Source organism: Bos taurus, chromosome 21 (assembly GCF_002263795.3).
Source record: "Bos taurus isolate L1 Dominette 01449 registration number 42190680 breed Hereford chromosome 21, ARS-UCD2.0, whole genome shotgun sequence".
Lineage (NCBI taxonomy): Eukaryota > Metazoa > Chordata > Mammalia > Artiodactyla > Bovidae > Bos > Bos taurus.
This window is the reverse complement of record NC_037348.1, coordinates 22,574,365-22,601,604: the sequence shown is the minus strand read 5'-3', so window position 1 is coordinate 22,601,604 and position 27,240 is coordinate 22,574,365. Positions and strand designations below refer to the sequence as shown.

The 27,240-nt window shown below is 47.5% G+C and overlaps 1 protein-coding gene across 3 annotated transcripts in view; it reads right to left on the bottom strand.

The window, feature by feature from the left end:
* Positions 1 to 2,428: 2,428 nt before the first annotated feature.
* SLC28A1 (solute carrier family 28 member 1) overlaps positions 2,429 to 27,240 on the bottom strand; it is an 83,116-nt gene continuing 58,304 nt past the window's right edge. Inside the window, exons 12-18 of one of the 3 annotated variants that reach the window (XM_059879021.1) lie at positions 23,006 to 23,136; positions 21,439 to 21,607; positions 21,124 to 21,321; positions 17,589 to 17,670; positions 16,489 to 16,587; positions 16,239 to 16,350; positions 2,429 to 2,751 (exon numbers count right to left, since the gene is read on the bottom strand). In XM_059879021.1, the coding sequence (XP_059735004.1) occupies positions 2,685 to 2,751; positions 16,239 to 16,350; positions 16,489 to 16,587; positions 17,589 to 17,670; positions 21,124 to 21,321; positions 21,439 to 21,607; positions 23,006 to 23,136 (858 nt within the window). In that variant the 3' untranslated portion in view covers positions 2,429 to 2,684. 3 annotated transcript variants of the gene reach the window in all.

The following is a 27,240-nucleotide window of genomic DNA, read 5'->3' as shown; positions in this document are numbered from 1 at the left end:
GTGGAAGCCACAGTATTATGATGGTTAAGAGTCTGGGGTTAAACTCAAACAGAACTGAGTTCAAAGACTGGCTCAGCCGTGGAGCAGTGTGTCTTGGAGCAAGCCACTCCTCTGGGCTCAGTTTCCTTGCTGGTAAAATGAGGGTAAACAATATCTGCTTCACAGAGTTTTAGGGTTTTTGTTTTTAGAACTATACAGGATGGCATATGCAAATAATTTGTCTCATAATAAACATTCAGAAAATGATAATCCCCTTTATCCAAGTTATTTCAAAATTTCCATTAGTTCTATTATCTCAGACATTTTTAAATGTTTCATTTAGTGATTTATGGCTGCACTGGGTCTTCACTGCTGCATGAGGCTTTCTCTAGTTGCAGCAGGCAGGGGCCACTCTCTCATTGTGGTGGGCCGGCTTCTCATTGTGGGATCTAGGGCACGCGGGCTCATAGTTGTGGCATGTAGGCTTAGTTGCCCCTTGGCACGTAGGAACTTCCTGGAGCCAGGATCAAACCCATGCCCCCTGCACTGGCAGCAGATTCTTCACCACTGGGCCACCAGGGAAGTCCTCTCAGACTTTTTAAAGATGTGCTAGCATTGCACGTCTTTACAGATATGTGGAAAGAATAGCTGCCTTTCTTCAGGGGACAACACCCCTCATTCTTTGGGGGAATTGTTCAACCCCCTGCCTCCAACCATGCTGTCCGAACAGAAGCTGCCATCTTCTGCCTTCTGGTCACAGTGATAGATTGGGGAGTAGGGAAAAGCGCCAGACTGGACCAATGATCACATCCCACCTTCCAACCCTTAGTGACTGGCCTGGAGGAAGGCACATGACCCCAGAGGATCAATCACACTCCTGGAGATTTGCCCTCTTTTTATTCCCCCAACGAGCTGTCGGGGGCGGGGAAGTAAGCTTCCATGTGAATTCATGATTTTCCGATGGCCAGGATCCCAGTCTTAAGGAGAAAGCCAGTTCCACAGCAGGAAGTCACCATGTACATGGGAAGACACAAGCACAATGAAGAGCAGGGGCCGAGAGGCACAGAGAGTCCTGGACCATCCCTGGGTCCCGCTGCCTGGGGCTGTCCTCCTGCAACTACCTGGTGAGAGTCAATCCTCCCCTTTTCTCTGGAACTGTTTGTTTTCCGTGGCTTGCAATCAAATGAACTCTGAGTAAAATACTGCTCTGACTTATATATTTTATTAAAAAGGTAAATTGTTCATAAACTCCAGTACTTTCACTATTATAAGAAAACCAATAAATGACTAGTCTGGAGAAGACTCTTTGAGAGTCCTTTGGATGGCAAGGAGATAAAACCAATCAATCCTAAAGGAAATCAACCCTGAATATTCACTGGAAGGACTGATGCTGAAACTGAAGCTCCAATACTTTGGTTACCTGATACAAAGAGCCAACTCATTGGAAAACACCCTGATGCTGGGAAAGACTGAGGGCAGGAGGAGAAGGGGGCGGCAGAGGATGAGATCATTGGATGGCATCATCGACTCAATGGACTTGAGTTCAAACAAACTCTGGGAGATAGTGAAGGACAAGGAAACCTGGTGTGCTGCAGTCCACGGGGTTGCAAAGCATCGAACACGACTCAGCGACTGAACAACAGTAAATGACTGTGACACACCTCGTAAGGGATAAAACCCACCGGGCTGTTGAAAGCTGCTGACTTGAGCTTCCTAGAATTCATTCCAGCTTACGTAGATTACATGGATTCATTGAATGATGAAACGTTTCAGATATCACCTCCTTTTCCCTACCAGGCACCAAATTCTCTCACCTGGGGTTCTGTTCTTACCAAGATGACCCTGGACCCAGCCTCCAGTATTTGGCCATATTCTGGCTCAGAACAGCTGACGCTGCAAAACCCAGCTTGTCCCAGGTCCCAACAAAGGAGATTAGAGATACTTATCCCTGGGTCACTGTGGAAGAAAAGATCCTTTGAAAGTTGTGTACTTTGATACAGTTCATTTCTCCTCTAATGGAGGCATTGACTTTGAAAAAAATAGATTGGTTAGAATATAAACAAGCAATGCCTCTAAAAGTAGAAAACAGTCTTACTGAGAAACCAAGTTTCAGGAGATAAAAGCAATCTTTAGTTCACAAGGCAAGTGTCCCATCTCATCCCTAAATAATTTATCTTTTTTTTCTTGGAAAGGAAAGCAAAAATTTTGCTTGGGAAAGCAAAATTTGTCCTTTGACACCTGGCATTGAATAGCAGAAACAGCCCACATGTAGTAGATGGGCTGTTAGTAGTGGCTTCAAAAGCCTTCCCTGGCAGCTCAGATGGTAAAGAATCCACCTGCAAAGCAGGTGACCAAGACTCCATCGCTGGATGGGGAAGATCCCCTGGAAAGGGATAGCTACCCACTCCAGTATTCTTGCCTGGGAAATCCCATGGACAGAGGAGCTGGGCGGGCTACAGTCCATGGGGTCACAAAGAATCAGACACATAAGCTCTGTTTATTGCCTATCTTGTGTCTGCTCCATCGCTCAGTCATGTACAACCCTCTGTAGCTCCATGGACTGTAACCCACGAGGCTCCTCTGTCCATGGGATTTCCCAGGCAAGAATATTGGAGTGGGTTGCCATCTCCTTCTCCAATTGCTTATCTTACTTCACCTATGTGAAAAATGAGTCCCATCTTGGGAATTCCTTGGTGAACCGGTGGTTAGGACTTGGTGCTATCACTGCCAGGCCAGGTCTGATCCCTGGTTGGGGAAGGAAGATCCTGCAAGCTGAAAAGAAAAAAAAAAAAAAGAGGAAAAGAAAAATGAGCCCCATCTTGAAAAGATATGGAAAGTGACTGTTTGGAGAGAAGTCAAATAGCACATAAACTTATAGGAGAATTTGAACTCTGTTCCAAACAGTCCTCGTGAGGTTACCTTTTCCTTTTTCTTTCATTTTTATTAAAAAAAAAATTTTTTTTTGGCTGCACTGGGCAGCCTGTAAGATCTTAGTTCCCTGAACAGGGATGGAACTAGCACCTCCTGTAGTAGAAGGTGAACTTCTTAACCACTGGACCACCAGAGAAGTCCCTTCCTTGTTCTTTTAAACTCTATGTGTGTTAAGTTGCTTCAGTCATGTCTGATTCTTTGTGACCCCATGGGCTGTAGCCCACTGGGCTTCTCTGTCTATGGGATTCTCCAGGCAAGAATATCGGAGCGGGTTGTCATGCCCTCCTCCAGCGGATCTTCCCGAATCAGAGATTGAACCCATGTCTCTTCTGTCTCCTGCATTGGCAGGTGGGTTCTTTACCACTAGCACCATCTGGGAAGGCCTTTAAGCTCTATACACGATGTGAGACACTTGGTGGGCAGGAGGGGAGCTGCGGGGAGGAATGCTCTTCCAGCTCCATCCTGCTGCTCTCCAAGAGGAAAAACACAGGCCCCATAGGCTTGAGTCTGCTTTATGGACCAGGCCACGTTCACTAGTGAGCCGGGTCACTGTAGGTTCACCGGCTCCGCACAGCTGACTGGCCTCTTTCGCTCTGCCTGCTTTCCCGAGCCTAAGGCATAGAGTTGGTACAACCCTGCCATGACCCTTCTTCATTCCTTTCTCTCTGGTGGTCTCCTGTCAAAAAGCTGAATTGGAAACCTTTGCAGTTTGGCCCCGTGGCTCTCTCTCCACTTCCTCTCCCATGAGTTTCAAGACTCTGACTTTCTTCTTTTAGGCCTTGGTGGCCAATGAGTGGCACATTTCAGACTTGGACTTTATCAGATGGAGTGGTCATTTTTCAGGCTCCAGTGGACTCCACCAGCCCCAGGCTGCGGAGAGACAGAGAACCCGCTGTCAAGGGGTGAGGCTGGTTCTCACTTGTTTCCCAGTTTGTTTTTTGTTTGTTTGTTTTTTTTACTTTTTCATGCAGGATCTTAGTTCCCAGACCAGGGGTTGAACTTTTTCCCCCAGTGGAAGCCCATTGGACCACCAGGGAAGTTCCTCCCATTTGGTCTTGTTTCCCATTTGTTCATCAAGAACCCCACAGGGAAAAGGCAAAGCTGCTCTTTCATTCTATCTTCCTCTGCTTGTCCAGTGGCAGGGTGTGTAGGACAGATCCCAAATAAGACATGTACAAGATACATATTCTTCTTCACTCACATAAAGTTTGCACTGTAATGGCAATCTTGCTCTACAAAGACCTCTGGAGCTCAGGTTCCTTCTAATTTGTGGCTGTCCCATCCGTGGCTTGTTGCTTTTGTCTCCACGACCTAAGGGGGCTCACCTTCGAATCCGTGCTCCAGCAGGCTTGGAGCAACATTGTGAAATGTTTCAGGGACATGGAAGATATGTCCCTTTATCTAAGGCAGTGGTCAGCAAGCTACAGACTGCAGGTAGGCCATCTTTCCTACACTGGGTCAGATTTTGGTGACCATTATTTTGAAATTCTTGTAAGCCAGGTTCCTGATATTCATTTGCTGTTGTTGTTCAGTCCCCAAGCATTGCCTGACTTTTGCGACCCCATGGACTGCAGCATGCCAGGCCGCCCTGTCCGTCACCATCTCCCGCAGTTTGCCCAAATATTCATTTATAACCATGCTGATTTCTTTTGTCCTCTCTGCCTTCCTTTTCTCATTGGGATATTTTACCATAGCAGAACTAGAGTTCCATTTTGACTTCTTCCTGAATGGCTGTATTTTCAAGTGTGGAATCTGTGCCTGGCTATGCCAGCTTCTCCTTCACTTCCACTCACAAAGTCTCTGTGGGCAGTTACTCCCATGTTACCATTCCATGTCTTTGTCAGAACTTGGTCCAAAACAGCAACTCCCTTCCCCCTCTGGAACGGAAATCACTCCCCAGGCAAGTTAGGAACTTGTACCCTGGATGGAGGGTAGGTAGGAATCCTAATAGATGTCCCAGTGGAGAAGGTCCCATCCACTCCACTCATATCCTAGCTCTGGTCCCCTTTGTGATTTGGGTCAGGACTTCCTTCCATTCTCTCCCTCCATGACAATTCCTCCTGGCATTTTACTCTCAACACACAAGCTTCCAGCTTTGAGGATTTCTGAAGCAGGCATGTAGCTTCTTAACACTCCTCCATCCTAAGAGGTCTGCCTCTTTCAAACACCCTCCCAAGGCTAAATTCACTCTTTTGCCCCAACACATCATCTTGGTTACACCCGTAAGATCTTATTTACCACCCTGTTTTCTGGCTTCAATCTTGAACTTGCTCATGACTCATGAACTGTCTGTACATCAGGGAAGAACAACTGTGAATCAAGTCTGGGGCAACTTCTGAAACTATTATATTCCTATGTGAGTAACAACTGAAAGAACTCAAGGTTCCCAGTTCAGAACAGAAGACTGGATGGTTGCCATCTTTGAACAGCTGGAGGGCTATTTTGTGGAGAGTAGAACATTTCCATAAGGTTTCTATAAAATGTGATTTTTTAAAAACCAATGAGCAAGTATTACTTTGGTTTTGGGTGGGGGGAAGAACAATAAAGACACACACATGATTGGACTTGTTTATTCTGGGCTACTTAGAGTAGCCCAGAATGGCAAAACTTTTTGATGCAGAATCAAAACGAACCTTCAAAGAAGTGGAGTTGTCCAATATGAGACGAGTTGCCTGGAGAAGTAGTGAGATTCTTGTTTGGATGGTATGCAAGAAGATGACGATGAACACTTGATTTCAAGCGGAATGAGGAGCTGAACAATGTGGTACTCCGAGGCGGCATCCTCTTGATTGAAAAGTAAACGGAACCTTCTTGATTAGCTCAGGTTATAGGGGATTTGGGAAAGAATTCAGCTCTCATTGAATCCAAGGAAAAATTGAGCAACGAGGCTGCAGGAAGGGTGGAGATGAAATCAGCTCCAAGCCAGGTCCACTGTGATGACTCAGCTCTGAGCTGTGTTTCTTTCTTTTTCGTTTTTTTTTTTTTTTCTTTAGTTTGATCTTTCCTGAAAATCTGAGAGACCACTGACATGACCGTAGGCTTGCTTCTCTTGAGTCAGGTGTTCAGTCCTGATTCAATCTACAATGTTCATAGGGGTGGAGTCTCATGATTCAAACGTAAAATCTCTCTGATGACAGAGACCATCCACGCTGTGGGTATAAAAATTCTCAGAAAAGTTGGGAGGGGCAGACAGCCTCAAAATGATACAAACAGTCCTGTCCAAACTCAGGGCTCACCAATTCTGAGTCATTAGTAATTTCAAGCAGATGATGTTCTCCATGTGGTTGTAAAGAGGCCAGGACTAATTCATATTCAGCCGAAAGCACGCGCTTGAATTAAAGTGAGGGGTCAACAGAGGTGAGAGCAGGACCATGAAGTGAGAGCAGAATGAATCAATGGAAAAAGAGTAAATGGGGCTCATTGATTGACTCACAGACCTTGATGCTCTGCCGGCTGGAACAAGTATTGTCTAGGACAGAGCTACCCCTGGGCTGAATTACAAGTTACAAAAACTCTGTGTCCAAGCAGGGTTTTTCCCATGCAATTATTTATTTGGCTGTGCTGGGTATTCATTGCTCCGTGGCCTTTTCTCTAGCTGCAGCAAGAGGGGGCTACTCTCTAGTTGTGAGGGTTTCTCATTGTGGGGGCTGCTCTTATTGCAGAGCACGGGGTCTAGGATGAGGGGGCTTCAGTAGCTGCGACTTCCAGGCTCTAGAGTTCTGGCTTGGTATTTGTGGCACATGGGCTTAGTTGCTCTGTGGCATGTGGGGTCTTCCCAGACCAGGGATCGAACTCGTGTTCCTTGCACTGGTAGGTGGATTCTTTACCACTGAGCCACCAGGGAAGCCCATCCCATGCAGTTTAAAAATTTTTTAATTTTAAAATAGTTTTAGATTTACAGAAAGGCTGTATAGAGTTCCCATGAATCCTATAGATCCCCCCGCCCAGTTTCCTCTCCCAGTTACTATGATCTATTATCACAACTGATAGATAAATATTAATATGTTTTTAACTTATACTCCACACTTTATTTGGATTTCATGAGTTTTTCCCTAATAGAATTTTTCCATCCCAGTATCCCATGCAAGATACTGGATCAGTTTCTTAGGGTTTCTGGAACAAATCACCACAAATTTAGTGGCTGAAAACAACAGAAATGTAGTCTCTGGAGTTCCAGAGGCTAGCAGTCCTAAGTGTGCAGGGTACCCTCCCCCGAAGCCTCTAGGGGAGAACCCTTCCTGCCTCTTCCAGCTTCCAGGGGCCCCAGGTGCTCCTTGGCTTGGGGTGGGCTATATCTTGGAGCTCGATGCTGATCTCTGTGGCCATCTTTCTACTACCTTCTTTGTACATCTCTGGGCCTGTGTGCTTCAAACTCCCCTGTCCTTTCTCTTATAAAGACACCCAGTCATTGAATTTAGGGCTCACTGTAAATCCAGGATAATCTCATCTTGAGGTCCTTAACCTAATTACATCTGTAAAATCCTACTTCCAACGAAGGTCAGATTCACAGGTAGTGAGGGCTGGCATTTGAACATAGCTTTTGGGGGGAGACAAAATTCAATCCACTGTGATACACATTGAGTCATCTTGTCTGCTTTGGCTTCTTGGGGTTGTGACAGTTTCTCAGAGCTTCCCTGCTTCTAATTGACCCCCATCTTGAGGATGATTGAGGATCAATATTCTGTAGACTGTGTCTCAATTTGAGTTTGTCTGATGTTTTTCTCATGGTTAGACTGGGATTGGACCATGAAAGCTTGACCATAAAGAAGGCTGAGTGCTGAAGAATTGATGCTTTCAAATTGTGGTGCTAGAGAAGTCTCTTGAGAGTCCCTTGGACAGCAAGATCAAACCAGTCAATCCTAAAGGAAATCAACCCTGAATATTCATTGGAAGGAATGATGGTAAAGCTAAAGCTCTAATATTTGGCCACCTGATGCAAAGACTGACTCATTGGAAAAGACCCTGATGCTGGGAAAGATTGAAAGCAAAAGAAGGGGTGACACACACACACAAAAAGAAGGGGGTGACAGAGGATGAGATGGTTGGATGGCATCACCGACTCCAATGGACATGAATTTGGGCAAACTCAGGATGATAGTGAAGGACAGGGAAGCCTGGCGTGCTGCAGTTCATGGGGTCACAAAGCACTGGACACCACCTAGCGACTGAGGTTATGAGCTTTGGGGAGGAGTACCACAGAGGTGAATTGCCCTTCTCGACACAACGTATCAAAGGTACGTGTTCTCAACTGAACTGAACCACTGAAGAGGTTAACTGTGACGACCTGGCTAAGGAAGTGTTTACCAGGCTTCTCTGTGGCCAAGTTTCTTTCCTGTTCCCCTGCTTCCATACTGTACCCTTTGGAAGAACACCTCTAAGCACAGTCCACCCTTAAGAGGTGGGAAGCAACGCTTTACTGCCTGAGTGGTTGCATACGTCGTTTGGAATGATTCTATTGTCCTTACAATTTTACATGCACGCTATCATAGGAAAGGCAGATTTCATGGATTCCAACCAGAGTCCCGTGGCCTTTCCCCAGTTCCCCTTAGTGAGTCTGAAATGCAGGACAAATCATCTGAGGAGACAGGGCTCTGAAGAGTTTTCATTAAGAACAGAAAATGCCATAGGACGGAGTTATTCACAGCACGGACTGTTGCGGTCCTCATATGCTTTGCAGTCTGCAGTAACATACATATAGATGTTGAAAGTGATGTTCAGAAACTGCATAGCAAGTTGACAGAGTAATCTTATGTTCATTGAATCAAATAATAAAGATGCCTTTATTATTATTATTTTCCCAGTAATTCACTTATATTGTCCTTTATACAAGGATTGGTCCAGGACGAAATGGGGAGGGGGGCAGAAAATGGTCTCCAGCACAGAGTGGACCCCACTGAGTGTGGCCTCACACAGCCTCGGGTGTTCCAGGCTGCCCCCTGCTCTTTACCCACCCTGCATTTGCCCCTTGATCCCAGATGTGAGGCCTGCACACCCCCACAACGGGCAGCTGTCTGGGCCCCACCCCCCAAGCTCGTGGCAGTGACCCTCCCTACAGGGCATGCTGTTGTCAGTGCCCCCTCCAAAAGCAAGACAGTCCCTCTGTGGTGCCCCCACGGGCAGCACTCTACTGCTCCGAGCCTGGCTGTGGTCAACTCCTATCTGCAGTCGGCTCCACGGGCAGCCACAGCCAGCCACGCCTGGGAAAGGCCTGCTCTCACCGTGCCCTGGGCAACCAGACCTTTCCATGAGCAAAGCCCTTTCAATTCTTTGCTCGTGGTCAGGCACATGCAGGGAGCAGCAGGAGAAGGGCGGGAGCCTCGGATCCTGAAAGGGCTTCTGATGTCACTCTTACTGCGCTCTCCAAATGCAGCCATTCACAGTCATGTGACTAAGAGGAGTTTCCCTGACCAGGCCACCCCACCAGAGCTGCACTTAAAATGATAAATACAGATGGCCCACAGGCAAGTGAAAAGACGCCCACTATCACTAACTGTTAAGAGAAACGCAAATCAAAACTACAATGAAGTACCACCACGCACCAGTCAGAATGGCCATCATTAAAAAGCCTACAGACGGCAAATTCTGGAGAGGGTCTGGAGAAAAGGGAGCCCTCTTACATTGTTGGTGGGGATACAAATTGGTGCAACTGCTGTGGAAAACACTGTGGCGGTCTCTCAAAAGAAGTAAAACAAAAAAACAAAACGCTAAAAATAGAGCTACCATATGACCCTGCAATTCTACTCCTGGGTGTATACCCAGACAAAACTATACTCGAAAAGATACATGTACCCGCCATGCTCATGCAAGCATTAGTCGCTCAGTCGTGTCTGACTCTGCAGCCCCATGGACTGTAGCCCACCAGGTTCCTCTGTCCACGGAATTCTCCAGGCAAGAATACTGGAGTGGGTAGCCATTCCCTTTTCCAGGGGATCTTCCCAACCTAGGGATTGAACCTGTATCTCCTGCATTGCAGATGGATTCTTTACTGTCTGAACCACCTATGTAATAGCAGCACTATTGACAATAGCCAAGACATGGAAACAACCTAAATTTACATCAACAGTTTAGTGGATAAAGAAAATGTGGTGCATATATATATATATATATATAAAATAGAATACTGCTCAGCCATAAAAAACAAATAATGCCATTTGCAGCAATGTAGATGGACCTAGAGATTATCATACTCAGCAAAGTAAGTCAGAGAGAGAAAGACAAATACCACATGACATCACTTATGTATGGAATCTCAAATATGACACAAATGAAATTATCTATGAAACAGAAACAGACTCACAGACACAGAGAGCACTGGTGGTTGCCAAGGGGGAAGTGTAATAGGGAAGGGATGGATTGGGAGTCTGGGATTAGCAGATGCAAACTATATATATACATATATATATATACACACATATATATATATAAACTGAATCACTTTGCTAAACATGGGAAACTGCTGCTGCTAAGTCACCTCAGTCGTGTCCGACTCTGTGCGACCCCATAGATGGCAGCCCACCAGGCTTCCCCGTCCCTGGGATTCTCCAGGCAAGAACACTGGAGTGGCTTGCCATTTCCTTCTCCAATGCATGAAAGTGAAAAGTGAAAGTGAAGTCGCTCAGGTTGTCTACTTGAAAGTTATACAGTCGTGTCCGACTCCTAGCGACCCCATGGACTGCAGTCTACCAGGCTCCTCCGTGCATGGGATTTTCCAGGCAAGAGTACTGGAGAGGGGTGCCATTGCCTTCTCCAAAACATGGGAAACTAACACGTTGCAAATGAATTATACTGCAATAAAATAAATTTTTAAAAATATATAAATATTTATTGTATGTGGATTGATATCACACCAAGTATAGAAGAACACAGAATCTGCATATTTCAAGAAACCTAATTTATGTAAAAACACACAAGCACGTTCAAATATTTGATACACCCCTGGTGGTCTAGTGACTAGGATTCAGTGCTTTCAAATATTTGGTATAAATAGAAATGGTTGTTTAAATTATTGACTTGGGCTTTAGTTGGGAAAAAAAAAGAATGCTGTAGTTATCTTGTAGATAACCTGATACTACAGTGCATTGTGTTAAAATATATAAAAATTTAAGTGGGAATTTGTATAATCCTATTCTGGCATTATTTTCACTTTAAAATATACTAAGAATCTTAAAAAATGCCATTGGCCAGGCCACGTACGGGTACCCACCCCACCAGCCCCACTGGAGTCACTTTCCCCTTCCCTCCTCTCAAGGACTCCTCCCCAGAAGCCATCTCCGCCCAGTCTCTGCTTCGCTTCCCAGTGGATCCTCTTCTTGCAGGAAGTTTCCAGCTCTTTAGCTCATTACAGTCTGGTTCACTGTTGTCCCCCTACCTAGTTCACAGTCCAGCACATAGTAGGTGTTACAGACTGAACTGTGTGCCTCTAGACTCCTATGCTGGAGCCCTAACCCCCAGTGTGACAGTATTTGGAGATGGGAACCTTTGCAAGTAAGCCAGGTTAGATGAAGTCATGAGAGCTGTGCTCTCATGATGGGCAAGATTAGGGCCTTTATTAAGACACCGGGGAGCTGCTGTCTCTCTTTGCTGTACGAGGATACGGCTAGAAGGTGGTGTCTATAAATCAGGAAAAGAAGCCAACCATGCAGGCACCCTAACCTTGGGCTTCTCGCCTCCAAAACTGTGACAAAATCAATTTCTGTTGTTTAAGCTGTGCCGTCTGCAGTACTTTGTTATGGCAACCCAATCAAGCTGAGTATGATCTCAGGTACTCATACACATTCCTTGATCGAATAAACAAGCAATATACAATCCTGGTGATACCACCCTTATGGCAGAAAGTAAAGAGGAACTAAAAAGCCTCTTGATGAAAGTAAAAGTGGAGAGTGAAAAAGTTGGCTTAAAGCTCAACATTCAGAAAACAAAGATCATGGCATCTGGTCCCATCACTTCATGGGAAATAGATGGGTGAACAGTGGAAACAGTGTCAGACTTTATTTTTTGGGTTCCAAAATCACTGCAGATGGTGACTGCAGCCATGAAATTAAAAGACGCTTACTCCTTGGAAGGAAAGTTATGACCAACCTAGATAGCATATTCAAAAGCAGAGACATCACTTTGCCAACAAAGGTCCATCTAGTCAAGGCTATGGTTTTTCCTGTGGTCATGTATGGATGTGAGAGTTGGACTGTGAAGAAGGCTGAGCACCGAAGAATTGATGCTTTTGAACTGTGGTGTTGGAGAAGAGTCCCTTGGACTGCAAGGAGATCCAACCAGTCCATTCTGAAGGAGATCAGCCCTGGGATTTCTTTGGAAGGAATGATGCTAAAGCTGAAACTCCAGTACTTTGGCCACCTCATGCAAAGAGTTGACTCATTGGAAAAGACTCTGATGCTGGGAGGGATTGGGGGCAGGAGGAGAAGGGGACGACAGAGGATGACATGGCTGGATGGCATCACTGACTCGATGGACGTGAGTCTGGGTGAACTCCAGGACTTGGTGATGGACAGGGAGGCCTGGCGTGCTGCGATTCATGGGGTCGCAAAGAGTCGGACACGACTGAGCGACTGAACTGAACTGATACAATCCTGGAGTGGACAAAGTACTTTCACAGGATTCATTCTTTGCAAGGATCTCTCTATGCTTCAACTCCCTTTGATTTTCTAGTGAAAGTGTTAGTTACTCAGCCATCTCCGACTCTTTTCAACCCCATGGACTGTAGCCTCTGTCTGTGAGATTTCCAAGGCAAGAATACTGGAGTGGGTTCTATTCCCTCTTCCAGGGGATCTTCCTGACCCAGGGATTGAACCCAGGTCTCCTGAATTGCAGGCAGATTCTTTACCATCCGAGTCACCAGGGAAGCCCCAAAGCACACATCTGACGAAGGTGGTATTTGAACTCATGCGTGTAGAGCACAATGGACTAGCAGCTTAACTCCTCGGCCTTAACCACTTGGCCACCTTGTCCTTGTTGATTTCTAGTGTTTCACAAAACCTGAGACTTCTCCAGGCCAGTAACACAAAATCAGTTTTGGTCTTTAGGGTCTGGTAAAGGCACCTTGAATCACTTGGTGGTGGGCTCATCCAGTACTGAGCTGGTCTGGATTCTGAAGCCCTTTTTGGATTCAGTGCAAAGAATGCTGTGATTGATTAGCAATGCCTGTCGTGACTGTGGGTGGTGTTAAGTGGAGGCATCCGAGCCAATCCTGACCCAGAAGCTGCTGCTTAGGGTGCAGTTAGGCACAGGCACTAAAAAGCAGAGACGTTACTTTGCCAACAAAGGTCTGTCTAGTCAAGGCTATGGTTTTTCCAGTAGTCATGTATGGATTTGAGAGTTGGACTATAAAGAAAGCTGAGTGCCGAAGAATTGATGCTTTTGAACTGTGGTGTTGGAGAAGACTCTTGAGATACCCTTGGACTGCAAGGAGATCCAACCAGTCCATCCAAAGGAAATCAGTCCTGAATATTCACTGGAAGGACTGATGCTAATGCTAAAACTCCAATACTCTGGCAACCTGATGCAAAGAACTGACTCATCTGAAAAGACTTTGATGCTGGGAAAGATCGAAGGCAGGAGGAAAAGGGGACGACAGAGGATGAGATAGCTGGATGGCATCACCAACTCAATGGACATGAGTTTGAGTAAGCTCTGGGAGTTGGTGACGGACAGGGAGGCCTGGCGTGCTGCAGTCCACGGGGTCGCAAAGTCAGACATGACGGAGAGACTGAACTGAACTGAACTGAGGCTCAGGGAGCTGGTACCAGCACAGGTGCCTCTCTAAGCAGTGTATTTTTGCGGTATTATTTTTGGGAGCCTCAAGGGATTCCCAGATTCTGCAGGTACAAGAAGAGGAAGAAGGAGCATGGTGGGTGGAGGAGAAGGTGAGATACCACCGCTTGGATGACCAAGGAGTCCCCTGGATCAGAACAGCTCTTGAGCTGGAAGCAGTCCATACAGGTATAGCATGGGATGCATGCTGGTACCTCTGATAGAAGGTGAATTCCATTCCATAAAGACTCATTTAACACCTTTCACAATATGTGCTCAATACGTGCCAAGCTGGTTCAATCGTGTCCAACTCTTGGCAACCCCATGGACTGTAGCCCACCAGGCTCCTCTGTCCATGGGATTCTCCAGGCAAGAATACTGGAGTGGGTTGCTATGCCCTCCTCCAGGGAGATTTTCCTGACCCAGGGATCGAACTTGCATATCTTTAAGTCTCCTGCATTGGTAGGCAGGTTCTTTACCACCAGTGCCACCTGGGAAACTCCCACTTTTCACAGGTCCAGCATTGCGTTGAGCACCATGAGGACCCAGAAACATCCGAGTCCTGTCTCTGAGGGGCCAACAGTCCTCCCGGAAATGTGACTGGCCAGGTGCTGTGTGCACGGGTGGTCCAGGAAAGGAGGCTGGGGAGGGGATGGCGCCCAAATACTACAAGAGACAGCTATGATGTCCAGGCCTCCTGTGACAGCTCAAGGGGAGTCGGGGCTGCAGGGAGCAAGGAAGAGCTATGCCCTGGGGCATAGGAGTCAGGCCACTGACTCTGTTGTGCAGAGTTAAGGGCAAGGACATGGGCCCTGCTGAAGGGACCCAGGGCCCATGGGGGTCACAAAGAGCAAGACCAGTGCCAAGTAGAGCCCAGATCCTTGACAGAGGAGGGTAACTGCTGACCAGCAGGGCCTCTGCCTCAGGCCCCAGCTGGGGAGACTTATCCAACAGAGGTGGGTGAGGGGACACGTGCCCCATGGCCAGTGAGGGGGACAGGCACCCTGCAGGCCCCAGAAGCCAAAGCTGCTAGGGAAATGAGGACAGAGTGCAAGGAGCATAGGGCAGGACATGCTGGGTGACAGGAACTCCGGAAACAAAAGCTCAGAGGCACAGAAGACACATCAGATGCCTGACCTGCTGGAGCAGAGGGACGGGGCTGGGGAGAAGAGGCAAGCAGAGGGTGTAGGGAGAGTCACATGACCAAGCTCTTAGCAGCCTAGCGGAGAGACCAGACACCACAGCTGGTGGAACTGGATGGCTGGGGATCAAGTCCTGCCTCTTCCTCTTCCCAGCTGTGCCACTTCAGGCAAGTTACTTAACATCTCTGAACTCTGGTCCTCAGCTAGGGATGACAACAGTACCTGCCTCACAGAGTTGTGGTAAGGATTGAGCTACAAAGTATGAAGCACTGAGAACCTCACACTGACACATAGCGCCAGGTAAACAACTACAAAGGCTACAGTTATGTAGAGTAAAGCAGTCTGAGCATCAACCAGTATTTCCCAGACTTTTTCCCATGGGATCCTCAACTAAAAGATAGAAAAGATTCTTACAGCCAAATTTGGAAAACATCTCCTATCACATCCACATCAAGCTCTGATGAGTCCACAGTGAGAAAAACAAACAAAACAAACAAACAAAAAACAAAACCCTAACTTTATTTAGCCCAGTATTTCCCAAACCTAATGGATCATGGAAACCTCTGCATATCTTGGGGGACAGTGCTACACAGGCCACCAGTCTGGAAAGTGCTGTGTGGGAGGGCAGTAGGGGAGTCTATGAAAGTGGAGGAAAGCATCTCCAGGAGAAGCCATGTGGCAGGGGTGAAGCCACAACGAGATTCCCATGTCCAGAGAGAAGGGAAGGGAAGGAGGCGGCTGAAATGCCAGGGCCGAGGGCCCCGGAGCAGAAGGGGAGCGCAAACAGGGGAGACCCAGGGCAGGGGGTACAGAGAAGAGAGAGGAGGCAGAGGCGACCCTGAGCGTTCACATTTGAGGAGGGAGGAAATGCGAGAGCAGAAAGGGGGTGAAGGGTGGGGGCACCCATCAATCCACCCACTCCCTGATCGCCTTTCCCGATTTGTGCCTGGGGTGATCTAAGCCCTGTGGCTTCCCCCAGGATAGGGGACCCTGGAGAGAGAAGGGTGGTGGCTCTGCTTCTTGGGAGAGAATAACGCCTGGAAGACACAGAGACGTTCTGTCCCCGCTACGCACAGATGGTGTGATTATAGAACCGACAGCAGTTGTCCAGGGCCTCTAGGCTGAACTCCGGGCCGGTGCTGAAAAGAAGCAGAATCTGTAGTCTGCACTCCAGGCCTGGGCTCTGCTGACCACTAAAGGCTGAGCAACTTCAAGGAAGTTGCTCCATGTCTCTGGTCCAATCTTCTAAGTTTGGTCCTCAAGCCCCGCTTCCTCTTCCCTTGGTTACATCAGCCACAGCCATAACGTTTCTACCCCCTTGCTCTGGTACCACAGGCCTCCCCCACCCAGGTACTCGGGCCTCTGCGCCCCATCACTATCAGCACCCCGGCCCCCGGCCCCTAGTCCCCCGGCCCAGGCACTCACCTCTGGAAGGCCTGGTGGCAGCACTGGTACACCTCAAAGCTGCTGCTGTTGAGGGTGGTGTTCAGGAGGGACACACAGTCCACCGCAGGGCCCCTGGGCATGTAGAGGATCCCTGTGCAGAGCAAGCAGCTAGTCGGCAGGGTCCAGCCCCTTACTATCCCCCGCAACGCCACCCAAGGACTGTCAGAGAGCCCGGGGCCCCAGTGCCTGGCCCTGGACTGAGTCCTGAGCCCACCAGGCCTGCACTCACCGGCCACACAGGCGTTCACCAGAGACACACAGGCCCCCGTGCAGAGCGCCCGGAGCACGATCTGGGAGAAGTCGCTCTTCCGCTGGGGAGCCATGGAGGCTGCAGGAGGATAGGAGGGCTCAGGGCCAGGACTCTGCAGGCCCGTCTGCCTCCTCTGCGCTTCTGGCTGTATCTGCTGACCAACCCCCTTCCTCTTCTGGGGGGCCAGAGGAACAGGCGCTGTCCTTCTGATGCTTGTTGAGTCTGAGAGTCCTCCTTGGCCTGACTAAATAGCATTCCACACCTCCCCACATGCCATCAGCGGCAGGTGTAGGGAAAGAACATTGAGTTTGGAATCAGGCAGACCCGGGATTAAATACAGGTTTAGCCACTTATTAGGCTGCCCTGGTGGCTCAGATGGTAAAGAAATCTCCTGCCTGCAATGCAGGAGACCCAGGCTGTATTCCTGGGTCGGGAAGATCCCCTGGAGAAGGGAATGGCAACCCACTCCAGTATTCTTGCCAGGAGAACTCCATGGACAGAGGAGCCTGATGGGTTGCAGTCCATGGGGTTGCAAAGAGTCGGACACGACTGCACGACGAACACACTTAACAGCCACTTAATAGCTGAGTGACTGGGGTCACATTTCACTTTTGCAAGACTGTATCCTTTTCAATAAAACGGGATGGTTGCACCACCAGGCAGGGGACTGTGAAGGGTGGAAAGGTGTTTTGTAAAAAGCTGATAGTTCTATAGAGCCTTCTTCCTAGGCCCCACTGGGCCTGTCTGTCCACTGTGGGTATGGGAACTGGCAGGTCAAAGCTTCAGCTGGTCAGCCAACACTGTACCTTCCGACCCTCCCTAGGGCCCTGAGCCAGGCTTGCCCTACGAGGCCAAGGTGCTGACCTCCTGGGCCAGCTAAGCAGCAGAGAAGTCATGAAATTCCAGGGCTGGCAGGAAGTTCCATGACCTCCTTGTTCAGACTCTGCCTTAGACCAAGAGGAGAACTGAGGCGTGCAGATCCCTAGGAAGTTGTAGGTATCTGAGAGCCAGAACTGGAGACCAACCCCCCTCAACCCCCGCCCTTTATAGGAGGCCAGGGAGGCCCCTCTAGGACTCACTCAGGCCTCCCAGCATGATCCCAATGGAGCTGAAGTTGGCGAATCCACAGAGGGCAAACGTTGTGAGGATTTCTGCTCTGACCTGAGAAAGCAGAAGATGAGAGGTGATGGGCTTCCCACAGGGATGTGCTCAAACCACCCCAGGCACGCTAAGTCGCTTCAGTCATATCTGACTCTTTGTGACCTGTAGACTGTGGCCACCCAGGCTCCTCTGTTCATGGAATCTTCCAGGCAAGAATATTTGAGTGGGTTGCCATGCCCTCCTACAGGGGATCTTCCTGACCCAGGGTGGAACCTAAATTTTAGCTTCTCCATCAGGAATGTGGGAATAACACTATCTGACTGGGAGGACTGTCATAGAGATCATATCATGTATAGGAAGAAATAGGCATAGAGTAGGTATTTATTTCTTTTTCTATATTAATTTCAGATTTTATTTAATTTTTAACTTTTTGGCCAGGCCACACAGCTTGTGTGATCTTAGTTCCCCAACCAGGGATTGAACCTGTGCCCCTGCATTGGAAGTATGGAGTCTTAACTGCTGCATCACCAGGGAAGTCCCTAGAGTAGGTATTTAAGCAATATAACTCTCTTTCCCTTTTGCTCTGAACAGTTGTGTAATTTCCTAGAAGTACTAAGGGCCAAAATGGAACAATTTGGGGGGAAAAAAAAGATAGGCTTAGACCCATACCTCACACCATATAAAAAATTTAATTCTAGATCATTAAAGCAGATAAATATTAACATTTTAAACATTAAATATTAGAAAATATAGGATAATAGTATTATTGTTACAGAATAGCCTTCTTGCTCTCATCCTGGAGAGGAGCAAACTGAGGCTCCTAGAAGTGACTGAAGTTCATACAGCAAAAAGGCAGCTGTGTCACAATTTGAACTCAGTTTTGTCTGACTCCCAAGAGCGCACCATTTCAACTACTTCATCATACTGTTTTAGGAATTTAACCCTTACCAGGTTTCTGGAATGGAGGTAAGTCTCTTAAATTTAGAAATAATATAAGAAATGCAAAGATTTGGTATAAATTTGTATTTAAAAAAATTCCTGAATACGGAATGAAGGGAAAGGAAAATAAAAAGACCAGGAAAAATATATGTAGAAACTGTGGGACTTCCCTGGTGGTCCAGTGGTTAAGACTCCATGCTTCCAATGCAAGCAGTCCAAGTCTGATTCCTGATTGGGGGGCTAAGATCCTACATGATGCGTGACATGGCCAAAAAAAATTTTTTTAAATAGAAAATGGAAAAGAATTAATATCTTTATAACATACAGAGTTTTTATAAATTGATTTAAAAATATTAAGGTACTTGCATTCTGCTTACTCACCTACAATCACCCTGCAAACAGCAGCCCAAGTAATGCTAAAATGTCAGAAGTCAAATCTTCAGTAGCTTTCCAACTGCTCTTTGGCCTGGGTCACTCTGTCACAATTACCACTTGTTCTAAGTAGACGTCTCTCACTTCTCCAAGCCAGTGCTTTGGGCAACCCCAGAGCCTTTGCATGTACCTCTTTCTTTGCCTGGAATGCTTTCCCCATTTCTTCTGGCCTCTGCTCCTCCTTCCAAGTCTTGGTCTAAGTACCCGTCTCAGGGGGGCCTTTTTTTGGCCACAATGTGTGGCACTTGGAATCTTAGTTCCCTGTCCGTGGATAGAACCTGAGCCCCCTTCAGTGGAAGCGAAGAGTCTTAACCACCGAACCACCAGGGAAGTCCCTAGGGAGGCCTTCCCTGTCCAGTCAGTCCTACCTAGTCAAGGATAGACGCCCTCCCTGACTCCTTTTATTGTTTCCATCATAGAACTTACTGAAGATTGTGGTTTAAAGTTTTTTATTCCTTTGTTTTCTTGTGTCTTTCACTAGATATAAGTTCCATGTCACCAGGTACCATGTCCGTCTAATTACCCTTTTTATCCCTGGTACCTGGCAGAGGGCCTGGTTCCTCAGAGGTCTCAACAAACACTTTCTGAAGGAATGAAGCTCACTGAAAAAGATCCTGAAGGCACATTGTAGGTGTGTGCTCAGTCGCTTTAGTCATGTCTGACTCTGAGACACCACGGACTATAGCCTGTCAGGCTTCTCTGTCCATGGGATTTCCCAGGCAAGAATACTGAAGTGGGTTGCCATTTCCTCCTCCAGGGGATCTTTCCAATCCAGGGATCAAACCTGTGTCTCCTGCATTGCAGGTGGATTCTTTACCACTGAACCACCAGGGAAGCCCAGAGGTACATACCACCACTGTGTCTAGAGAAGACAGTGATGCTGGAGCCGAAAATTAGGAGTGAGGGGAAACCCAAGCTTTTTACTCCATATAAACCTTCTTAAAAAAAAAAAGAAAAGCTAAAGAGTGCATTTCTTTATCATTAAAAAAATAATTTCAAAGACAAGAAAAAATATTTTATGTTAAAAGTTCCTAGTAACCCAGGAAACACACGTTAAAACAATGAGCTATTATTTGCCCATTAAAGTAGCAAGACTTCTTTTTTTAAGAGGCTGCTCTGCCCTGTTCAGTGTGTGGTGAAATCAATGCTCACAGGCACAGCTGGGGTGGTTTCAGTTGCTATAAACCTTTGCAAAAGTTACTGGCAGCACCCACACAGGATTCATGCCATACGATTCAGTCATCCCACATGTGGAAATGCTCCCAAGGAAATCATCAGAGAAGAGGGAAAAGTTCAGTGCAAAAGCTACTCGTTTCAGCATTGGGTATAAGAGCCAAACAGTGGAATTAAATATTATATTGTTATGTTTATATTTATTATCATATAATTAGATATAATTGATTATATATTAGCTGTCATTTGGGGATGACGATATGATGGGTAATTTTTTTATTCTTAATCATGTTACATTGGTTGTTATTCTTTTAGAGAGTTTCATTTTAGAAAGCTTTTATAGTTTTGGGGTTTTTTTTTAAAGTCTTAACTGAACAAACCAACCCCTGAGCTGAATCCCGTATATTGGAGATTAATGGGGTGAGGTCTTTCTGTTTTACTCTCTTAGCTCCTCACTAGAGTCTCACACCCATTCCTTTGGGGCAGGGGTGGCAGGTATGACACTGGTTTTCCAACAGAAGAGGCAAGGTGCAGCAGCTGGCCCAAAGCCAGGGGATGGTAGACCATCTACAGCTGGAGTTCAGATATCTTCAAAAGATAGAGAAGTGAAGTGAAGTGAAAGTCGCTCACTCATGTCCGAGTCTTTGCAACCTCGTGGACTATACAGTCCATGGAATTCTCCAGGCCAGAATACTAGAATGGGTAGCCTTTTCCTTCTCCAGGGGAGCTTCCCAACCCAGGGATAGAACCCAGGTCTTCTGCACTGCAGGTGGATTCTTTACCAACTGAGCCACAAGGGAAGCCAAGAGAGAGAGACCCTGAGAAAGATGGCAGTGAAGCCTAAAGCTGTCTTGTTGCCCAGGGCAACGGGATGTGGGAGGTTGAGGACCACCTCCGTGTGTCTTCAGCCAGCCTGCAGGGGGACAGTTGCATCATGCCCTGCCCCAGCAAGGGGAGGGGGACACTCACGGAGATCCACTGCTTTTTGGAGCCGACCCACTCCTCAGTGCCCGCAAGGCGGCGCTGCTTGTACTCGGAGAGCCCCTGATAGGCCACGAACTCGTTCAGAAACAGCTTCATCCCCAGCAGCTCCGCCACCACCGAGCAGTCCTCCCAGGCCACGCCCATCAGGAAGGCCACTGGCCGCAGGATGTAGGAGCAGATGAGCTGAGGCGCAAGGCAAGAGGAGCCGCTGGGACTGGGGTTGACCTGGGCTCTGTGTGTGTCCACCCACAGTCACCACTGGCCAGGACCACCCCCTCCACAGGTCGAGAGGGACTGTACCTGGAAGCTGAGCCCCTGGATGTCCACCATGTTTCCCAGCCAGGAGAGGGCAGCATTGATGAAGTCCAGCACAGCCAGAAAGGCAATCAGGTTGGCCGCGATGTTGGTCACGACCTTCACAGACAAGGCAGCTCCACTGCTAGCTGCTTCTAAGAGGTTTTGAGCATCTCTGTCAATGGGACAAAGAGATGTCATTATTGGCCTGTCTCCACAAGTTCAGGGCTCCCTGTCCTACAGGCTCAAACTTGAACAGAGCATGTCAGAGCCAGGGGTCCTTGAGACCAGAAAGATGCTGGTCCAAGCACTAGGCTAAGACCCAGACTCCTAGTACAGACATCATCTAAGACAAACCACGAGCTGCATGCAACTTAACAAGCACTTGGAAGGAGGCAGATCTGAATAGAGATGTGTGACGAATATACACACCACGTTTCAGAGATTTAGTACCAGAAAATATGAAATACCTCTAAAATTAAAAAAAAATTTTTTAATATATTTGGCTATACCGAGTCTTAGTTGCGACACACAGGATCTTTGTTGCAGCATTTGGGATCTTTAGTTGCGTCATGAGGGGCCTAGTTCCCTCCATGCATGCATGCTCAGTCACTCAGTCATGTCCAACTCTTTGTGACGCCATGTACCATAGCCCATCAAGCTCCTCTGTCCAGGGAAGTCTCCAGTCAAGAATACTAGAGTGGGTTGCTATTTCCTTCTCAAGGGGATCTTCCCAACCTAGGGATAGAACCCATGTCTTCTGCATTGGCAGGCAGATTCTTTACCACTAAGCCACCTGGGAAGACCCTAGTTCCCTGACCAGGGATCAAAGCCATACCCCCTGCATTGGGAGCATGGAGTCTTAACCACTGGATCACCAAGGAAGTCCCTGAAATAGTAATAATTTTTATATCAAATACACATTAAAATGACAATATTTTGGATATATTGAGTCAAAACATCTTACTAAAATCATCTTATTAAAAAATCACCACTTTACTTTTTAAAGATGATCACTAGGAAATGTTAATTATACATGTGACTCATGTTATATTCCTCTAGGGCAATGCTGCCCCAGACCTTCAGGCAGTTATGAGGTTGGGGCCGCCCATTGTATCCACAAGTACATTTGTCCAAAGTGTTATCTTTCAATATTTTTTTAGAATTAAATGTTACACAAAGGTTGCTAAGACAGTGATGAAGAGATATTAGGAGGTGAGTGAAGTCAAGGACAGCGCTCACTATGTCAATGATTGATGCTGGGGTCATGTAGAGAGGTGGCGTGGTTTTCATGCCCTTCTCAGCACGCGCGTGCGCGCACACACACACACACACACACACACACCAGGCACATCCCGCTGGTCAGAGACTGACTGGAAGATAAGACTCGAGACCTGGATCCTGCATTTTCTGAAGGTAAGCCACAGGTAGGGCAGTGGCTGAGAGGGGAGATGGGCTGGGCTTGGTGAAAGATAGTGGGCGGCAGAGCACACAGGACCTGCTGCGGCCCTGACTGCTCCTGTCCCTGCCCAGCCCTGGCTTCCTTCTGTGCAGGCCCTCTTGTTGTGCTCACCCGTAGGTCAGTTTCACGCCTTCCTCACTTCTGAACTTGGACTCCTCCACCTCTGGGTAGACCAGCTTGGAGAGGGCTAAAGCACAAGGAGCAGCCATCACAGAGGCCGCAATTAGGGAGGCAGCATCGATCTGCAAGAGGGAGTACGGACAGGGTTATAGAGAGATGTCAGAGGAAACATGCAGCCCGGGAAGAGCAGCCCCAGGGAAGCAGGGGAGCACGGGTGCACCCCACTGGTGCATCACCATCGCTGTCCTGCTGCCATTGATGCTGATAGTATTAATTCATTTCATGTGTAGAGGGTCACAGTCTGCACGCACAGAGCCTTACAGGCAGGACTTCAGGAAGTTAGAACTTCGGGAAGTTAGGCAGGGCGAGTATTGTTATCCCACTTCAGAGACAGGAAAACTGAGGCCCCCAAAGGGTTAAATATGGCTTTCCCATAATACAGGAAGAGAAGGAATCAGACCTATTGTGTCTTTTGGCTCCAAGTTCAAGGTTCTTCCTTCCCTTCTAGGCTGTCTCTCTTTGACCACTGATCTGAGGGCTGCTTCATCACTGGCTGAGGAGCTTGTGATGATTTCAGACAAAGCTCACAGAGCCCAAGAGTTGGAATTTACCCAAGATGTGACCTAATGTGACCTCAGAGTAAAGGGATGTCTTCCCTCTACAGGACTCCTCCTGTCACTTACTGTGACGGGTAACTCATCACTTCAAAACAACTCATTATCTCCACTCCTGTGGTCAGAGAACTGTTTCTAAGGAAATCTCCTCCTACAATAGCCACCCTTTTGGCCCCAGTTCTTGTCTCCTGGAGCCAGGCTATAGAAGCGTTTTGCAGCAAGATGATGGAGCAACCAGAGCCCTTGGGAGTGTTCCTTCCTGAATTGTATCCTTACTGTGGTCTCAAACCCTTTGCTTTCTTCTTCTCTTCACAGAGATGTGACACTTTTTCACCACTGTGTTATTTACCAAGTGGGAAAGTTAGAACCAACCAAACACACAATAAGGGATTCCCAGGGGGCCCGGTGGTAAAGAATTCACCTGCCAATGAAAGAGACACAGGAGGCTCCATCCCTGGGTTGGGAAGATCCCCTGGATCTTCAACCCAGGAAATGATAACCCATTCCAGTATTCTTGCCTGAGAAATCTCATGGACAAAGGACCCTGGAGGGCTATAGTCCACGGGGTCATGAAAAGTAGGACAGGACTGAGCACAGAGCACACAAACATGTAACAATGGGGGAATAGCTAAGCATTGTCAAGCTGCCATCAAAAACAATGGTTACCAAGGCTTCACAATAACATGGAGAAACGCCCACAAACTTGCATATAGAGCGTAACCACAATGATGGGGGCGAAAACAAACTCCACAACTCTGCATAAAAAGAAGATCGGAAAGAAATACACCAAAATGCCAACCAATTATCTGTCCCTGGCTAGTAGGACCAGAACAATTTTCTTGTTTTTCAGCTTTTTTGCATATTTCCTAAATGTCCACAATGATATATCTTGCTTTTATAGACAGAAAAATAAAATAGACTTCTCCTTAAAGTTGATAATAAATCAACTGCAGTTCTTAAATTTCAAATAAAGAGGAACAAAAAGACAGGAGGTAAGTTTAAGCTACGTGCTTAGGTTAACAAAAGCAGAAGGCCAAAGAGGGCCATGGGGGACCTTCCTGGTGGTCCACTGGCTAAGGTCCAATGGCTTCCCAATGCAGGGGGCTCAGGTTCGATCCCTGGTCAGGGATCTGGATCCCACATGCTGCAACTCAGAGTTCGAATGCCACAACTAAATGAAGATCCTGCGTGCCACAGTGAAGATCAAAGAGCCCGTGTGCCGAAACTAAGAACCGGCTCAGCCAAATAAGTAAATTAAACAAATAAATAGTTTTTAAAAAGAAGAAGCCCATGGAAGTACCAGGAACTGCTGACAGGGAACCAGCCCTGGGAGACCCGCCGAGGCTCTGAAACCCCTGTAATATCCTCCTTCTTCTAAAGCCCCTTGTTTCCTTTCGGTGGCAAGGTAGTGTACTGGCTCCAGCACCCACCCCCCAAACACCCATCATGGGCACTGGATGTGCCACCGTGCTGATGCTGTGGGAATAGACAGCCTCAGGCAGGTGTCCTCTCTGGACTTTACAGGCTGACCTTTGGGACTTGGCTGGCCTCCTCCTCCTGGGCTGTCCAGCTCTAGCGGGCACAATGCCACCACTGGAATCTTGGGATTTTACCTCTAGCCGCCAGGACCCTCCCCTTTCCTCCAGCTTGGAGGCTGCCTCTGGTTTGTCAGTTCGAGTCTCAGCAGGGAGCACACCCCGCAGGTGTCACACTCCTGTACGCTGCCCTGTGAGTGGGTCGGTTGTGGCCACTGCCTCAAATGCCTTAGGCCGTCATTTCCTGCTCATCTTGGAAAGGGCTAAGTCCTGCACCAGCAGGGCTCTCTGGGGCACTGGGCCAGCCCATACACTCCTCCCTGTCAGCTACTTCTCAGGGCCATGACATACCCCAGCCCTGCTTCCAGACCCTGGCTCAGGAATGCCTTCTGTGCCCCAGCATCCTATGGCCCACTCCTCTCCAAGGCCTGCCCTTCTCTACCCAAAGCTCTCCTATGTGAAGAGGGAGAGAGGGTAGGAACCCTCCATCTGAATTTTCAAAAAGATCTTTACTGAGAAAGGAAGTAAATCCAGACACTACAGAGCATAAGGGCTTCCCCTGTGGCTCAGCAGTAGAGAATCCGTCTGCAACGCAGGAGGTGGTGCAAGAGACGCAGGTTCAATCCCTGGGTTGGGAAGATCCCCTGGAGGGGGCGTGGCAATCCATTCCAGTATTCTTGCCAGGAAAATCTCATGGATAGAGGAACCTGGCCGGCTACAGTCCATGGGATCATAAAGAGTCGGACACAACTGATCGACAGAGCATGCCCAGAGCATAAAAGAGACCAGTTTCAGAAGGACTGACTTCTGACCCTAACATGTCAGAGAAAGGACGATCACTTCTTCAACACTGTGCGGGTGTTTTCTGGCTATTATTGCATTTGATTCTTAGACTGCCATGAGGTGGGCAGGAATTCTGCCCATTTTACACATGGGGAAGACTCAGGATGTGGCTAACTCTTACTTGGCCCCGTTCAGAAGCCCCAGACTCTGTCCCAGGAGCTCTTACTCTTGTACAATTGATCGAGGAACATCAGTGGCCACCCCCTCAACCCATAATGTGTTCACAGCCTGAGGTACATATCTGGATCTCCTCTCACAGTGGTCCTGAACCAGAGGAGTAGGTAAGGAGACCAGTTTCTGGGGCTAGAGAGAGAGCTCGCAGCTGCTTTAGAGTTTTTTTGGGCAAACATGCTAAAAAGGGTCACAATGAAAGGAGTCATTGAGGTCCCTTGGGACTTCAGACCAAATCTAGACCAGTGTCATTTGATAGAAATATAATGGAAACCACATCTGTGATTTAAGTTTTCTAGCAAGTGGTCTAGTGGTTAAGAATCCACCTGTCAATGCCAGGGTTCGATCCCCAGTCATGGAAGATCCCACATGATTCAGGACAACTAAGCCAGAGTACCACAGCTATTGAGTCTGTGCTCTAGAGCCCATGATCTGAAACAAGAGAAGCCTCCACACTGCAACAAAGAGTAGCCCCTGCTCGCCACAACTAGAGAAAGCCCTTGCTCACAACAAAGATCCAGCACAGTCAAAAATAAATACATAAAAATAAATAAATCTTTTTTTAAAGGTAAAAAGAAATAGATGAAATTAATTTTGATGATGTATTTAACTTAACCCAATATATCTAATATATTATCATTTACCCATGTAGTCAATGTAAAACTTACCAATGAAGTAAAAAAAAAAGGTATAAAAATAAAAAAGAAAAAGAGACTTACCAATGAAGTAAAGTGGAGTATTAGTCCTTCAGTTGTGTCCAACTCTTTGCAACCCCATGGACTATAGCCCACCAGGCTCCTCTATCCATGAGATTCTCCAGGCAAGAATACTGGAGTGGGCTGCCATTGCCTTCTCCAGGGGATCTTCCCAGCCCAGGGATCAAACCCAGGTCTCCTGCATTGCAGGCAGATTCTTTACCTTCTGAGCCACTAGGGAAGCCCTAGAACTTATCAATAAAACATACTAATTGATTTCTTCACACCAAGTCTCACAGCAGACCTCATTTCAGACTGGCCACAGTTCAAGGTTCAACAGCCATGTGTAGTTAGTGGCTACTGACTAT